The 18,708-nt window shown below is 46.2% G+C and overlaps 1 protein-coding gene across 1 annotated transcript; it reads right to left on the reverse strand.

The window, feature by feature from the left end:
- Window positions 1-9,573: 9,573 nt before the first annotated feature.
- On the reverse strand, window positions 9,574-18,312 carry VPS18 (VPS18 core subunit of CORVET and HOPS complexes). Its single transcript, XM_083167620.1, has 5 exons — window positions 18,154-18,312; window positions 17,418-17,559; window positions 16,055-16,146; window positions 11,391-13,243; window positions 9,574-10,364 (listed from the first exon to the last, which is right to left on the reverse strand). Exons 1-5 carry the CDS (start codon window positions 18,239-18,241, stop codon window positions 9,636-9,638), a joined length of 2,904 nt encoding a protein of 967 aa, XP_083023746.1. The 5' UTR covers window positions 18,242-18,312; the 3' UTR covers window positions 9,574-9,635.
- Between the last annotated feature and the right edge of the window lie 396 nt (window positions 18,313-18,708).

An 18,708-nucleotide genomic window follows, 5' to 3' on the forward strand; every position in this document is an offset into this window, starting at 1 on the left:
TGACAAGCAATAGGTGACGTGTATGTAACTGTACGGCTCGGTAGAACGCAGGATAAACTGTTCCCGGTCTGTTTATCCGGCTTACTACATGTATGACCAAATACATTGACGTAGGATGTTGCAGGGCAGAAGAAGACTTCAATGGCTCCTGATAGAGGAAACAGTCACTATATAGAACAATCAGGACAATAGGTGAGATTTAATATTAAGAGAGATTCAGAAAGTGAGAGATTTGGTAAGAAATCTCCAGTTTTTAAAGCGGCAATCATTTACACTGCAACATCAAACTGGTTTTACAGTTTGTTACAGCAAAGTAAAAAAAATAACATAACTGGGCAAAACCATGCTGCGCTCCAGGTGGGGCAGATGTAACATAGGCAAAAGAGTTCTATTTGGGTGATCTGTGTTCAAACTGAAATCTAAAATGCAGTGGAAAAATAAAGCAGCCAGTATTTAAAATATAACCCAAATCTAAGGGGTAAATTTACAAAGATAGTAGTTTTATTAAAGATAGGAAATTTCCCATAGCAACCAATATTCTGGCAGGTGCTATAAAAAAATATAGAATCTGGTTGCTATGGACACCCGTCATGGTAAATGTACCCCTAAATCTCTCTGCACATCTGCCCCACCTGCAGTGCAGCACGTCTTTGCCCAATTGTGTGCTTTACACGAACTGTTACCAACAAACATAGAATACGTAATGTGGATGTTACCCGATTCCGCATTTGATCTGTATAACAAATCGCACTGCTTATTTATTATTCTCTATACCATTATACCATTATTCTCTGTTCCATTTACCGCTGCGGCTAGCCAGATGGTCACTTTTACATATAATGCTGAAAAACACGAGCGCTAACCTCTAAGGACCGGGGTGATTAAGAATATAAATTCTGGAGTGCTGCTTGTTAGTTACTTAACATTAACTGCTTCAGCGCCTCCTAGGAAATGTTTTCCCATATGATTTAAATGTTACCGATTACGAAAGATTGAAAGGTTTCCGTTACAGGAATAGGTGGATCTAATTGATCAGGACGACTTACGGAAATATTAACGAGGTTCTGCTTTAGGTTATATAGTCTAAAAGTACAAGTGGGAGTATAAACCTGCAATGTCAGCTCTCTGAATGATACTGCAGTACTGTATTACAATACTGGTATCACTAAGAAACACAGGAATGACCCCAAGTGCGCCCCAAATAGTCAAGCAGCTACTTTATAAATCCCCCCTGTAATACCGCTTTCAGACCGCACTCTAGACCCGGTGATTTTGTCGTGTCATAGTGGCCCCAACAGGGGTCTAGGTGCGGTCTGAAAGAGCCACCACGGATCGAGCAACACGGGAGTTCAACCCTGGTAATGACCAGGGTTGAACACGGCTCTTACCCGTGTCAAGTGCAGTGTGAACGGGTGTCGAGCGGCCCGGGTCCTTTTTACAGTATGGAGGAGGCAGCACTGTCAGCTCCAAGTGCTGCCTCCTCCCAAGCCCCAGGTGCCGCGCCACCACTCAGCTCTGCCCCGTGTGACGTCTCCGACACGGCAATAAGCCGGGTCGGTGTCGGAGCTTTCAGATATGCCGTGTCGCTCTGAGGACGGGACCCGTGTCCTAATCCCGGGTGCGACACGGGCCACGGCATATGCGGTCTGAAAACAGTATTAGGGGGAGACCAGAAGAGGGTAGATACTCCAATCTATCACAAGTCCAATCTAGTAGGTTAAAAAATGTAAAAGATAAGACGATAGATAGATAGAACGATAGAACGATAGATATAACGATAGAACGATAGATAGAACGATAGATAGATAGATAGATAGATGCTCATCTGACTGCACCTTGTCCCCCCTAAGGTGAAAATCAAAGCACCTTTATCTATTAAGCCCACTAAACAAATTAACCACAGCTAATTAAGTGGGAGGGCGCTTGTAAACGCCCCTTATATTTTGCATTCGCCACTGTAAAACCCTTCCGGCCTGCAGCTCTAAGCAGCCCCTGCATGCATTATTCATTCCTCTCTGCGGGACACCAATTCTCTCTCCTCCTGCATTTCCAAATGTCAGCCCCTTGCAGACATGAATCGCCCGCAGCGTCTCATTCCGAATGCAGCTTGCTCTGGATCCATTTCTGTCCCGCGCGTAAGATTGATCCTGGGAGGCTTCCCTTTTATCTGCTTGTCATAGCAAGTGTAGAGAAGCCATTAAAATCCTGTGCCCCCGTAATGCGCTGCCTTTGAAAGATTCAATCATCCTGACATCAGAAACCTGCATTGTTTGTGTGTTGTGAGGAACACATATTCCCCAATGCCTGTTCCTTTATTCTAACGACACAGCAACCTCTGCATCCTTCCCGCTGGTCTTTTAATTAGCTATTAGTAGCAATGAAACTAAATACTTATTTGTGGGCATTGTGCAGGTGAAGCAGCTGTTTTACCAGGAATGATATCCGATCCGCAGACTCATGTAGGTGGATACGGAGCAGACTGGAAGTCACTTGCGTAGTGTATATTGCGTGTCTGCGATGGGAGGTTAGGTAGACATGGGGAAGGTCGACATAGGGTTTTTTACTTTTCTTTTGAGCCGACATGTGCTGACACACAGAACGCCAGCCGTCCCTTCCAGTGGTGATGTCCGGCTGCAACCGGGCGGCCGGACTGTGGCCATCCCGTCTGAATGGACACAATCGTGTCCATCATTAACTACTGTGTACGGCACGGCTTTTTCCCGTGCAGTGTTTTGCCGGAGCGCGTGAAAGAGGCCTTAGGCCCCTATTCTAATTCACTCTCAGAGACAAATTCCTTCTCAAATGGACAAAACCATGTGCACTGCAGGGGGGCAGATGTAACTTGTGCAGAGAGAATTAGATTTGGGTGAGTTATTTTGTTTCTGTGCTGGGTAAATACTGACTGCTTTATTTTTACACTGCAATATACTGTAGATCTCACTGTGAAGTAAAACCCCACCCAAATCGAATTCTCTCTGCACGTGTTACATCTGCCCCACCTGCAGTGCACATGGGTTTTGTCTATTAGAATAAGGGACTTAATCCAGATCTGCACATGATTAATAGAAACTATAAGTTTGTTCATTCAAGAAATTCTGGGCACCGCACCTTAAAAAGGACATAAAGGAATTGGAACAGGTACAGAGAAGGGCGACTAGTAAAAGGTCTGGAATCACTAGAATACAAAGATAGGTTATACCAGGCGGAATATGTTCTCACTGGAGAAACGGAGGCTGAGAGGTGATATGATTAGTATGTTCCTATACAGGATTGGGAATCATATGGAACTGGGAGATGATTGGTCACTGACAGGCCTATACTTAGAACACGCGGCATGTACTGAGGCTCGAGGAAAAGAGATTCCGTACTGAATTAAGAAGAGGATTCTTCACCATTAGAGCAGTAACATTGTGGAACTCATTGCGGTGGGGGTGATTACAGTAACTACTGTGCATTTTTGCCCACTAAGGGAACCGTATAGATATGACTTACTCACGTCAGTACTTACAGGTCAGATAGGTTGAACTTGATAGACTAACGTCTTTTTTCAGCCTTAATCACTATGTTACTATGTAAGATATCTCCTTATGTGTTTGGTACAATAAGTCACCAGACATGGTTTTGGCATTATTCAGGCCTGGCCTAGCTGTGGCTCTCCCACTGTTTGCACCTACAAGCAAGCTTTACCAACCGATTGATGGGAGGTAGTGTGACAATAGCTGGAGTCATGTCAGCCAGGCCTGGTGTAGACTAAAGAAATGACGACATACTAGGACGACTAGCATGAAATTTGGGCTTTTTTCATGCGATTGCGGCGATCAATCGCATGTAATTGACAGCAGGTCTGATGCATAGGAGCCTACGAGTCAGACCAGCTGCAAAAGCAATGTGTCGGAATCCTTCCAAGCTGGGCTGGGATTGCATGTGATCCTGCCGTCCAGGAAGATCCCTGGCGACTCATGGGGGCATCTCGGGGAAAAGTCACCATAGTGTGTCCGCAAATCGTCTTGGTGGCCCCGCAGGGACTTACTATCTTTTGGTGGCTGCAGTAGCATCTTCGGGATCATGGCGGTCATGTGACCAAAAGCTCTCCATCATATCTTTGATCCTCCGGTGATCTGGTAACAATTTCGACACTATTTCTAACCGAATTTACCAAACTTAAGTTAATGGGCTGTTTTGGATATATTTGGAATAACATTTGTCTATTAAAATGTAGCGCTGAGCCCTGCAATAATTTACCTTAGCAGGGTCTTTGTGAGTGAATGGATTCCACTAGACAAGCAATAGTATTTGAATCGGCCCCTTCGATACTGCAAGCACTATGAGATAGTTTAAACCTTGGCCGTTCCTCGATATATCACGCATTCACACTGACTGATGGTGCATCGATATATCGGTCATTCAATCAAACGGCATAGTAACTGTCCAAGTTATATTGATATCCAGGCTTGAGCACAGGTGACAATTAGTACCAGTTATTTTGATTTAACCATCTGTGCTAAAGCCTGCACCGTGAGTGTGCCTTGAGAACCGAGGTTGGGAATGACTGTACAAATCCTTGGAGAGAGGCCAACACCCTCCCCAGACCAAAAACCCCTTATTAAATACTTCTTTAACAAAGCCAGACGACGAATGGACCCCATCCCGCAAAAAAAGAAATAACACATGAAAATGCATTGACAGGAGTTTAAATAAAAACCATGAAAGATTCAAAACTTTATCGAAAATAAAACATAAAAAGTTACCAAGCAAAAAGTCTGTCAGAGGTCAAATACTTACTGGGTATATTGGGTCCGAATGGAATTGCATTTGTCAATATATTCTGTTCCCTGTTCTATCCTCCAAACGCAGCCTCTGATGTGACGTTATATGGGGCACGGCTGTCTGCAATGGCTATGGGTCATAAGGTCAACATGCATCAATGTTGACAGGGACATAAGGTCGACATGGGGTTTTCACTTTTTTTTTAATCCAAAATGTCAACACAGTAAAGATGGACACTAAAGAAGTGCACCTTGACCGCTCGCCATGCTTCGGGCACACGCCCTAGTGCAGGGACATGGAACCTTCGGCCCATCAACTGTTGTTGAACTACACATCCCAGCATGCCCTGCAAAAGTTTTAGCATGGCCAAATAGTAAAACTCTAGCAGAGCATGCTGGGATGTGCAGTTCAACAACAGCTGGAGGGCTGAAGATTCCCCATCCCTGCCCTAGTGGATGGTAGGGCATGAAACAGACCTTTTGACTCTGGACCTAGCCCATGTTGACCTAATGCTTGTGTCGACGTATACTGCATGTCGACCTAACAACCATATACCGACTGCAATGCACAAAGTCCCATTTGTACGGATTCCGCTCCTGATCGCAGGATTGCGAGTTCACAGCCCTGGCGGTTACTGGAGTACTGCGCATGTGTGGGCCCTCCGTATGGGCCACAGCCCCCCAGTGTTTGTGGGCGGTAACAAAGCGTTTGCTGGGAGTACTGCACAAAATGCAGGCGGGCCGCTAACATCATCAAGCTCCAAGTATTGATGTACGCTGCGATGCACACAAGGGGGGGGGGGGAGGGGGTTGGTTTGGCTTCGGGGGATCCGATTCCTTTCTATGGGGAGAGGATTTCCCCCTTTATGCACAGCGGCGATCAGGTCTGTATAAGCCTCTTAGATCTTGCTAGCATTATGAAATAGCTTGTGGTAAAAACTTGGACACAACATTGGTCTTTCTACATTTATTAAATATCATGATTTCTACATCAAAATGAGAACAATGCAAAAAGCAGCTTTTATACCATCAACATAAAGATACAGCACAATGGACAAGCCTGGAAATGTAAGCGGAGAAGTAACCAAATGGCGGCATAATGTATATAAAAGGGGTGTGGCTAGATATACGGACCAGTGAGAAACAGATAGATGGCGAGTTACATGATCCTGTATATTCACAGAACCATCATCCTGAGCCATCGTAGATAGAAAACGGCTGGTGAGAGATGGAAGATGGTGGAGACCAAAATCGTAAGCCGGGAAAGAACGCCTAGGAGTAAATTTACGAAGACAGAAGTTCATTAGAATATGGGATGTTCACCATAGCAACCAATCAGAAATATATATATTTTCCAGAAGGAGCTAAACAAACGGAATCTGATTGGTTGCTCTGCTCAACATCCCATATTCTAAAGAACTTCCATCTTCGTAAATTGACCCCCGTGTGCAACTTTCTTGAACAGGGCGCCCTAGAATATCAGCATTTGTTCAAGGCACCCCTAGTCAAAAGGTCGACATGAGGCTCTTCACTTTTTTGTGCCGACAGGCGGTATTTCATGCCCTACAAACCACTAGGGCGTGGTGGGAGAATAAAATAGGGTACTCTTTACCTAGCACGGCGCCCACGATTTTGATCATAGGAATTGACACAATTTTTCCATAGGAAACAATGTTAAATGGGCCACAGAGGCCAAATAGCCACCCTGAAGTGTGAAATGGCCCCCACAATTGTTAACGCCACCCCACGATCAACGTCAACCCGAAGCGTGGCGAGCGCAGCGAGCCCGCGAGGGGCGGCGGTACGCGTCCTACGACCTTTTCATACCCCCACTATCCACGTCGGCGTGGAGTTGAGAATAGAATAGTGTGGCGAGCGCAGCGAGCCACCGAGCCCGAAGCGTGGCGAGCCCCGCGAGGGGACGCGGATACCTTCACAGGAAAACGCGTCCTTTCGCGGGCTTCACAGGTATCCGCGTGCGCTCGCCACGCTTCGGGCTCGGTGGCTCGCTGCGCTCGCCACGCTATTCTATTCTCAACTACACGCCGACGTGGATAGTGGTGGTATGAAAAGGTCGTAGGACGCGTACCGCTGCGCTCGCCACGCTTTGGGTTCACGTTGATCGTGGGGTGGCGTTAACAATTGTGGGGGCCATTTCACACTTCAGGGTGGGTATTTGGCCTCTGTGGGTCATTTAACATTGTTTCCTATGGAAAAATCGTGTCAATTGAGGCATTGAACAGTAAAATCGGGTCAATTGAGAAATTTAACATTGTTCCCTATGGGAAATCGCGGGCATCGCGTCGGACCCGATTTTTTAGTGCATTCGATGACCGCGATGGGCGCCGTGCTAGGTAAAGAGTACCTAAAATAGTGTGCCCGAAGCATGGCGAGCGCAGCAAGGCGGTGAACTTTAGTGTCGTCGACTTTGTAGACGTCCAGGTAAAAAAAAAAAAAAAAGGATGAAAACCCTCATGTCGACCTAATGCTTGTGTCGTCCTAACCCCACATCGACCTTCAGTGATGTCGACCTACAGATTTAGTTCCGCTCATCCAGTGCCAGGGCTTGCCAGACCAACCCAACTGGCGAGTGGCGCTACATCTGACTGGGACGCGCAAGCCTCCCAGTTTCCCATCGGCGGGGGGACAGGCAGGGTTAGGGGGAACGCGTGGTGAAACCCCTGCAAAGATGAGCAGCGCTACATCTGTAGTAGTGTCAACCTAGTTGCTGTCTTTCCAATGATCCATACCTTTTTTGATTGGCAGCTCTGGTTTTGCCAGTCACTTTTAGCATAAATAATTTGTGTTGGTCATGGACACCCAACCAGAGGCACCCCAGGGTTCCTAGGGGCAGAGTTTGGGAACCCCCAACCTCGGTCCTCAGGGCACACTAAAGCTGGACACACACAAAGATTTATCTGTCCAATCTGTCTGATGGGAACAAAAATCTGGAAATGTATGGGAGAAAATGACAATTGATCAATTGCTCCTAAACACTGGAAAATGTCTAAACAGGATTGTTTGGTTTAATTTCATAAATCAAATCTTTAACCAATTGATCTGAATTACTATTGTTTGTTTTCCAGCATTTGGGAGCTCCCACACATTACCAGAGTTTTGACAGATAATCTGTAGGTGTGTATCCAGCATAACTGCCCAAGTGATATCCAGGCTTGAGCACAGGTGATAATTTGTACCAGAGTTATTTTGATTTGACCATCTGTGCTTAAGCCTGGATATTACTAAAACCTGCACTGTTAAGCTGGGTACACACTAATAGATCTGAAGATCTTTCTACAGACGGATCGGGCAGCGTGTTCTCCATTCACACTGCCCAATATGTTGAAACTGACAAGTGGGTGGGTGCATTTGCGTGCACCCACCCACCTGTCAATCACAGGCAGCTCCTGGAGCGGCTGTATGGATGATCGCGCATACAAGCACTTGTGCAATGTGTTAGCAGTGACGGGCAGCCCCCAGCACTGGTGTAGGAGCGTCTTCTCTCACCGGAGAACAGTGGCCCTGACAGATCGCTCAGCAATTCTCCTTGTGTGTATTCCGCTTAAGAACACCCACATTAAAGATACAGGATAACTGCTCTGATATGGGCATATGTTCCATTCAGATAACCTCTGAAGAGATTACCGTATTTATCGGCGTATAACACGCACAGGCGTATAACACGCACCTTCATTTTAAGAGGGAAATTCCAGGAAAAAAATAAGAATAACTCAGATAAAGCAGAAGCCAGAGAAATTCACTCATCATTTCCCCCCCCCCCGCCCCCCCAGCCCCCAGGTTTATTACAGTGTTATTACACTGTTTATTAGCATACAGCATTAATTTAAATACCGTACTGGATTTTACTTGCAGGGCAGCACAGTTATCCTTCTCCTCCTCCAGGCTACAGCCAGCGCTTGGAAAGGCTGATGACGCTGCTGTAGCCAGGGAGGAAGGAGTCACTGTGCAGGGAGGAGCTTTAACCCCTTGGGTGGTGGGTTGTGCTGGGGCAGGACAAACCTACCAGGGCAGGTTTATCCTGCCCCAGCAAAACCCACCACAGAAGGTTAGAAGCAGCCCGCCCCCCCCTCGCCTTCGCTCCGGCGTTAGAACGCCGGAGCTTCCCTGCTGCCTCTCTCCCCCTTCCTAGCCGCCTGTCACATTTAGCAGTGACGTCGGCGGCAGGCTGGGGGATGTTCGCGGCTCGGGAGGACTCGGGTGCCTGAGCGCTTCCGAGTCCCCCCGAGCCTGGCCGACATTACCCGAGCCTGCCGCCGACGTCACTGTAAAGTGACAGGCGCGCCGGGGTGGTCTGGGGAAGCTACGATCGCCGGAGGACAGGGGGACTGGGCCTGATCGGAGGTATGGGGTAGAGGTGCTGCGCCAGTGGTGCACACCTGGACACCACTGGCGCGCACCTATTATATACCAATACAGGTATATTTACCGCAATTTACCGCCGTATAGCACGCATATCGGCGTATAACACGCAGCCATCTTTTCCCCCTGTTTTCAGGGGGAAAAAAGTGCGTGTTATACGCCGATAAATACGGTATATTACACTGATTTTTTCATTAACAAATAATGTATTCATATTACAGTGTACATGTCTATCACAGAAATGTTTTACAATTTTTGAAGGCATTTAAATGTGATACTTGTGTGGACAAATCACATATACATACAGTCAGCCATATGCAAAAAACAGCTCATGTGCATCAGAGTATTGTCAGTAACGGATAGAGAAACCCGTTCACAGCTACACCAGATACACAGCAGGCACAAGGACGGACACCATTATACAACACATGGTAGTGAAGGGTTTATTCAGGCAATTGTGCAGTTTCATTGAAACCTCAGCAAGAAGTCCTACAGCCAGCTGAGCATCTCCTCCTTATACTGCTGCGGATCTATGAAAGGTTTGTCGATAGATCGAATCATCAGTTCACCGCAATAGGGGCACTCCGCTGCCAATATGTCGTCAATGTCCGCCTTAATCTGCTCTCGACTCTGCTGCCCCTGTCCCAGACCTAGGTTATCCTCGTCCTTTGTGTGGGAGCGGCTTTTGGAAGGCTGGACGACGGCCCCCAGCTTCTTCTGCAGGTCATCCAGTTTCATCTGCCTGTAAGCAGGGAGATTGGGGACGACGGTCTGCGCAAGACAGTCATAGTGGAACATGTGACCGCACAGGAAGAGGTAAAAGGGGCGGTTCAAAAGCGGGAAGTCGCAGGAAGTGCACTTATCTTGTGGTTCCACGGAGCCGTACTTATTTCTCATCTCCTGCATGTCTTCCCGGATGCGCTTGGCACTCTGTGTGGCGTCTTCCATTTCTTGTTTCAGCTCCTCGATGTGCTGGTTGTAAGCTTGCAGAGAGCTGCAGATGGCTTCCTTGAAGTGGTCGATGGTCACAAAGTCGGGGAAGAACGGAAGAATATCCTCGATTTTAAGAAGATTACAGCTGGACAGACAAACCATGGCCTTCTTCACATCCTTCTCTTCCTGCACCACGTGACGAGCGATCTTCAACCACAGCTTCTTCATCAGCTCCTCATCATCAGCTGGTAGGTCTGCACAAGACTTTGCCAGATCCACATCGACCTGTAAAACATAATGTATAGGACGGTTTAAAAACATTTTTAAGGTATATGGCGAGGCCGGGCGGGGGAGGGGGGGAGGGGTTTAATGCCGCAGAATTGTGGGGATGGGACACAGTGTTTACTGGGTACAGTAGGCCGTAGCGGCTGCGTGACATCACATTCAGTCGCTGCGGGACAAAACATGGCTGCCCTGCGTCAGGCTTCGCAGGTGGGCTTCTCCGCCAAGGAGTTGCCGGTCATGTGTGAGCTCTTCGATATGCAGACTTTTGAGAGCACTCCACTGGGCAGGACATGGTGATCGGAGAGGCCTTGGTCTGTGCCGGACCCCCCTCCCCCCAATAATAGTTCAACCCCATATAGTCAACACACATTAGGTCGACCGGTACAAAAGGTTGACATGGCCATTGGCTAGAATCAACAGGTTTTTTTCCTCCGTGTGCTTGTTTTTTTACATCTTCCATACTACACCATCCACATTGACTACAACTGTTAATAGTAACCTGCGCCAAGCACAGGGATAGCGTGAAGCAGTACACTTAGGGGTCGTTCCTATTAACCCCGAAGGGTGCGGATGATTCGCCAAGTGCGAATCATCACGACACCCAGCACACTTTACATAGGGGTGCGAGCAAATTTCAGTGAATTTGGCCCTGCGAAGGGTGTGAGTTAGGGTTAATTCGGGCACCGTTTTCAGCGTGAAATCGGCACCCGATCGGCAACTCGCATGTCAGCGTTAATGGGATCGACCCCTTAGTGTGTGAAAAAAAAAAGGAGGAGTACAATAAAAATATGCCAACCTCGTTTACTTGTCAACAATTGAAAGTCAACCTAACTACCCGGCCAACGGTTTTTAATGTTGACCATATGGGTGATCAACCCATTGACTGTCAACCAAATATGGGTCTGACCCAAGCATCCCTATTCCTATGAGTGAGGACAGTTTCATGAATGTCGGAAGACGACACCTTTATCCATATAATAACAATGTGAGCCTTATTACATATGGATACCGAGATATTAGGCCTACCTTTAAAGCTAGATCCACCGCTTCTTCATACAGCTCCATAACCTTGTAGACATGGACGCAGGCATGATGGTGCTCATGTTCCGCGCACAGGCGCAGAGCATATTTTAGGTCATAATGGATTCTGTTGGGGTTGGTACCAGCCTTTTCCAAGTACGAGAGGAGACGATCTGGCCGGAACTGAGCGTACAGCGACAGTAAGTAGTTGTGAATGGCCTGTTCGGTTTCCTTCAGTTCGTACACGCAGAATTCCATGTACCGGATGGCCTCATTGATCTGAGTGCATGCGCTTTGACTGTAATTAACGAGAGCAGGAATGAGGTTCTTCGGGTCCAGCTTTTTCCCCATTTGGACCCAGGAGTCTACCACCTTTTTCGGTATGTGCTGCATCAGGACTGGGGAGAACTTGTAAAAAAGTCTCTTGTCTTTGTGTTTTGATAAGACATTGAGGGCTTCATCGTAATCATCATTTTGGCAGTGATGGGACACTACCCGTTCATAGTCTTCCATCAGGACCGCGAAGTACACCATGTGCTCTGTGTCCCCGTGACTGGCTAAGAGGTCGTATATGGAGGCGCGGTTATTACTGAGGCATTCTTTATTAATCTTGCTGCTGAGAAAGGATCGGAAATCGGTACGAGTCTTTAGATATATGCTTCTTTTTGATGTATCACTCTCTAAAATTCCAAGGCGATTGAGATACAACTCTGTTAACCAGGTGGTGAGCAGAGTGACTTGGATTTTCTCTGAAGGCTTCAGGTTGGACAACTTCTTCAGTAGAAACTCCATCAGGGCTTCTTCCTGTTTTGCTTCAATGAATTTAAGTGCGATTTCTTCAAAGTAATTCTGGGTGAGAGCGTAACATTTAGCGCTCTCTTTGTACTTCTTGGTCTGGAAGCAGTGCTCAGCCTCCTTGGCCAAAACCATATCCATACATTCAGGACGATCTTTACAAAACTCTTTGGCCAAGTCAAATTTGCCCATGTTCATGTACATCTTCCAAACATCTCTTGGCTCACGATCAACGAGGTACCGGAAGACCGCTCTCTCCGTATGGATCCAGATCTGGCCTATAACTGGGTCCTTCACCATCCTTCTCAACGGGCCAAACTTTTCTGGAAAGATATCTTCAAATACTACCTGACCATTTAATGTACAAATGGCCTTCACCCTGTCCGGTAGCAAAAGTAAAAAATGGAATTGAGTAAGAACAATGGATATTGGTTTCTCATTGGATGGGTATTCCCAAACCTGGACATCAGTAAGACCAGAATCTGGCCTAGAGAAGTCCAAGTTGCCGTAAAGCACGCCATTCCCCATCATCCAAGCAAAGGACGTTGGGGAGGTGCGAAGCTTTTGAGTGTAGAAAGCTATTTCACTATAGCCAAGATCATCGGGAAACTCTCGGATGCTCGGAGGGTCATCTGCTGAATGGCTGAAAAGTGGTGCAAAGCCTTGTTGCTCGGTGCCTTCTGTTAGTTTAGCCGCAAACTGGAAGAGTCTTTTCCTCGTGGTGGCGAGAACACAAAAACGATTCTCATACCCACAATCGATTTCCAGACAGCATATCGGTGCAGGTCCGGTCTCTTCCTCCAAGGTGTAAAGGTAGCGAAAATACTGGTCAGGATTTGTTCCAAAAAGACCGCCTTCACTGGTTGAGATTTCCGCTTCATAGATCTGACCCTGATCAGTGCCTACTAGAATGGGGCCTGTGGTGGTGTCATTCTTTTGGAACTTGTTCCATCCGATACTTTCGATCATGTGGCCCTTCCATCGGGGGAGTGATCGCACTCTCTGGGCATTGCGATTGAGATAAAGGCACTCGCTAGTGTTCAGGGCGATCAGGAGATGTGATCCTAAAACCAACAACAAATACATTCACTTATTATGCAAATCATTTATATCAGTGCTACGAAGTAGTCTAAAGTAAATGTAAAGTAAAAGGTACTTATGTATTATCACGGCGCCCCCGATATTGATTGCGCAATGTTTTCATTGCATCGCATGCCATACACCCGATGCACTGCGATGCGATTTTAGCCCCCTATTCGATTAAAAATTGTATAAGCACCCTAATGGTGCTTACAATGTTAAATGCACCCCCCACTATAAACGTGAACCCGAAGTGTGGCGAGCGCATCGAGCCCGCGAGGGGCGGCGGTACGCGTCCTACAACCTTTTCATACCCCCACTATCCACGTCGGCGTTGAGTTGATTTTATAAAGTGTGGCGAGCGCGAGCCCGAAGCGTGGCGAGCCCCGCGTATACCTGTGAAGTTATGCGCGTCCGCTCGCCACACTTTATAAAAACAACTCCACGCCGACGTGGATAGTGGGGGTATGAAAAGGTCGTAGGACCCATACTGCCGCCCCTCGCGGGCTCGCCACGCTTCAGGTTCACGTTTACAGTGGGGGGTGCATTTAACATTGTAAGCACCCATTAGGGTGCTTATACAATTTTTAATAGCATCCCATCGCATTGTATGCCATACAATTTTAAAATTGTATGACATTGTACAACATCGCGCCATATCGCATCGCATACCATCGTATGCCTTATGGTATACGATGTGATGGGCAGCACGGATGGTGTAATGGTTAGCATTACTGCCTCACAGTGCTGAGGTCATGGGTTCGATCCTCACCATGGCTCTAACTGTGCGGAGTTTGTATATTCTCCCCGTGCTTGCGTGGGTTTACTCCGGGTACTCCGGTTTCCTCCCACAATCCAAAAATATACAGATAGGTTAATTGGCTTCCAACAAAAAATTCACCCCAGAATGTCTGTGTGTGTGTACATGTGGTAGGGAATATAGACTGTAAGCTCCACTGGGGCAGGGACTGATGTGAATGTTAAAAATATATTCTCTGTAAAGCGCTGCGTAATATGTATGCGCTATATAAGAAACTGTTAATAAATAAATAAATAAATAAGTACCAAAAAAAATGTATTTCTTAAAACATTTTCGAAGTACCAAGTAGGTAATAATTTATTTAGATGCAACAAGGGTTCCGTAGCTCTGTCAGGGGCAATCTAACATGACCACTGACTAATATTTAGAATAATTATTTGAGGAAGACACAGGTTCCTCTAACAGAGCAAAGGAGGTAAGATGTATCAGATACACACCTGACAAGAAGAGGTGTAATTATACCTATGGGAACCATTACAAGTGGATCTATTGCGGAGAACCATCTTCTACTCTCCCTAGGACAGCAACCACCGTGTACAACATGCCCTTGAGGGCCAAACTGTGCCATTATGAATCTCTCTCCACATGATCTGGGAGCTGGGGCCTTCCACCTATTCACTCTATAGGAAAGCAAAGCCCAAAGTCACATCCGATCCACCTAGAGCCGCCCAGGACTTCCCGGTGGCAGGATGGCATTCCATACATCACAAGCGGTCCTTCTGTATGTGATTTATCACATGCTCTCCCGACCTGCGGGAGGTGGTCCAACTCGCAGGTCGGACGTGAAGCACATCCGATCTCTGACTCTGGTCTGATGCGCCATAGAGATGCAATTTGGGTTGATTTCTCAGCTGGATCCCCCGGAATCGGGTGAAATCAGCCAAAATCGCACGTGTATGGGAGGCTTAAGTGCCTACGGTATCTCCTGCCATTATTTGCACAATGCCCCTTAAAACCATAAGAAACTAAAGGACAAGTTTTCTAAACCAAATGACATCACAGGTACAGATTACATTGTTTCGCCAGCATCTACATAACACCATCTCATTAGCTGAAAGCCAACAGAAGCATCCCTGGACTCTTTCCATTGAAGAGCCACGACCCTGTAACTACATCTCATTTGAAGGAATTCTTGTTTTGGTCACTTATAGAATGATTGTGTGGTTATTTCCTGTGGCATTCGAGAACCTAACGATTTTCATAATTCCATCCATCACAGGCCCTGTAAAGCTACAAAATATTACACAGGCAGCCTCATCTATAATTTTATGTAGTATTTTTTGTTTTATTTTAGAGATTGTAATCTCTTTTGGGACATTTCTCGTTTATTTTCTAATGTTTCTTGTTATATTGAATAGGAGGTAAAACATTTCAACGCAGGTTCACCAGGTACTTACTTCATAGGTCAGTTGAGATGTGTGGTTTGACTTGTTGCTCAACTTCAGTAACATTAAGATGCATTGCGTTATTTATTTGATCTTTATAATAACTGCTGCGCTACGCGACCATAATCGTCAGTGTTTTGGTTTTTTTTTTTGTGTTGTGGGCGATCAACCGTTAGGGGCGCGCTCCAACAGACAGCCCTTCAAGTGCAAGACTCAAACCAAGTCTGTAACTTCAAAGTAAGGAGCTGATTGGCCGGTGATAAAAAACACAGAGACTTTATGACTTCACCGAGCTTAATAAATCTTCCCCTGTGTACCAGCGACTAGCGAATTCTAGTCAAAATGAGGTAGAATAAAATAGCTGGTCACTGAAGAAACGGTACACTGAGCAATATGGTTGCTGAGAGATATTAAGCCAAAATTGCTGAGCAACCAAATTGCGCCGTTTGTACAGTACACACCATTTGAACTGTGTTTCCCCAGAGGGCATGCCTCACCGGTTTGGCCACGTTCTCTGAGGACTGCTGCATGTATGCAAAAAAGTAATCTAAATACCTTGTATCAAAATAAAAGTCCACATTGATTATTACCTGTGGGGTCCAAAAATATCTTGTGTACTTTGAATTCATCTTTACGCCCGAGTTCCACCTGGTTTGGCTGGTCAGCTTTTATCAAATCGATCCTGCATTGTCAGAAATGATATGGTGAATATTTAAATGCATTATTTTAAACAACAGAAATGATGGATTTAAGATACACTGCACAGTGGTCAATTCTATGTCGATCATGCAGTAGAGTTAATAAATGTGCATACATACCCAAATTATTTAATGCTACCGGGATCCTCTTTATACATGCTCTCCTCCTAACCTCATACCTATTATGGTTTAATATTCATAGACGAAACTGAATGTCCGCCATAAGGAGTTTATTACAACTGATAATCCTTAACCCCATATATGACAGTTTGGGTATGTATGAACAATTATTAGGTCTACTGCATTATCGATATAGAAATAGTGTTCATTCTAGCACCCGCTATCTTTGAAAACCCATGCAGTTCCTCGTCCCTGCCTGGGGTGTCACTGTCTGCTGTAGTGCTTCTAGCAGTGTGGTCTGTAGATCAGCAAACCAGACCTGTGCTAGAAACACCACAGTAGACAGCGACACCCCAGGCAGGGAAGAGGAACTGCATCGGTTTTCAAAGATAGCGGGTGCTAGAATGAACACTATAGAAATTACCACTATTATTATTATTATATTAAAAAAGGGCATATATGTATCTTTTATATAGAACCAATACCCCTGATGAAGTAGTTTGACAAAACGCATTGGCTCATTTCCATCCTGAAAGAACTAATCAATGGATATCATGTCTCACATATATTTTGTTTTAGGTTATATTTGAATACATTTTCATGAAAATCTGTACCCACTGATAAATCATTTATAAAGGTGGTGGCTACTATTGAGCGCTCTCTATTTCTATTACTATATACAATACAGAAAAGAAGATATATACAAAAGTCATCTGTGCTCCAAAACAGCAGCTAATGGATAACACAAAGGGTACCAAACCCTAAAAGTACATATATAACACAGAAAAGTGGATCCCAGCATTGCTGTTTCAGGGATAATATAAGACAATCTTTCCTAGGAAGTGAAGTTCCAACTATAGGAGAACAAAAAGAAGAATCTTTAAGCTAGGCACAGAAGATAATTTTTGACTTTTTCCAGGTATCACTACCAGAGACTCACCTAACATCAGTGAGTGATGTGCACATAAAGGTTTCTTTTAGGGGAGACCGACGGCCCACATAAGTATAATATATATTTGGGTAATTATGAATTACCTCTATTTTCTGTCTCTAAGCAGCAAATAGGAACAACCTCCTAATTGCTGTGCGTCAGGGAGGTTCTACGGAAAACTACAACCTGTAGCTACAGACATACCGCAGAATTGCTTCCTTTCCCAAGCTCATGCAGAGTTGGTTACTGCACACCACCAAGCTGTTAATGTTCTCTGGAGGCGTTAAGTCGATCCTCTGTTTCTTAAAAATAGGCGTCTCCTTCTCTAGGCGGGCATTTACATATCCTGAAAGGGAAAAAACAAAGGATGAGATCAAATACAAAAAACAATAGCACCATAGTCTATGACAGCCTCTATTTCTGCATATTCTCAAGATTCTGAACCATGCTAGCACCCTGCATCTTTCAAAACCCAGGCAGTCCCTCTTCCTTGCCTGGGGTGTCTCTCTGCTGTGCTGCTTTTAGCACAGTGCGGTCTGTATTTCAGCACTGATATGCAGATTAAACCTGTGCTAGAAGTACCACAGCAGAGAGTGTCACCCTAGTGGCCAGTCATCCCCGGATGATCCGCCAGCCACTCCACCCCCTCTGTCTCGCTGCACTGGCTGCCCTCTCCAGGAGGGGGCAGTCAGGAAGTAGGCAACCATGATCTAGCCATTGTTGACCTACTGCTTGTCAACCATCCAACCCTGTCGACCTATATCATCTGTCAACCTTCTGTGGTCGACCCAATGACTCACACCCATCCAAATTCAGGAAATACTTAATATTTAGAGGATACCCTACACAAACACCCACAAACATATACAGCCTTATACTGCCACCAGCACCATGCCCGCAGCCGTCCTATGCCAGGCTAATACAGTGCCCTACCCCTCACCAGAGAGCGGGATCCCCGGGGCCCGAGCCTGGCTAGGGAAATGTGCGCGGGACAGGGAGTCCTCGTACTCCTCTAGGATGGAGGCCATGGCCGGCGCTGTCCCGTGATGCCCGACAGCAGCCTGGCTGTCAGCTGAACGAGCAACTTCCGGTATAGTACTGCTGGGTCATGTGACAGTGACGCCGCGTCACCTGACCTGGGTGCCCTTGCGGGTCACGTGACGCAGCTGCAGCGAACTGTCTGTCTGTGTCTACTCTGTGATTAATATGTATTCTGTCCCGCCCGGCGGCGCTCACCCCATATACAGTCATTTTGGTCTAGTAACCCAACATACACATTTCTTTCGAGCCCACCTAATGCCTAGCGGGTTTAAAGCCCAGGATGCGGAGTTAAGAAAGCCCTGATCTGTGTCAGTGGCGCTGGTGGCGGACATTTTACCGGAGATCAAGTGGCAATAGGTCCGCAAGGTTTAGAGCAGGACTGGGGAACCTTTGGCCCTCCAGCTGTTGTGGGACTACACGTCCCAGCATGCCCTGCAACAGTTTTAGCATGGAC

The sequence above is a fragment of the Crinia signifera genome, chromosome 12, assembly GCF_055691185.1.
Source record: "Crinia signifera chromosome 12, ASM5569118v1, whole genome shotgun sequence".
Lineage (NCBI taxonomy): Eukaryota > Metazoa > Chordata > Amphibia > Anura > Myobatrachidae > Crinia > Crinia signifera.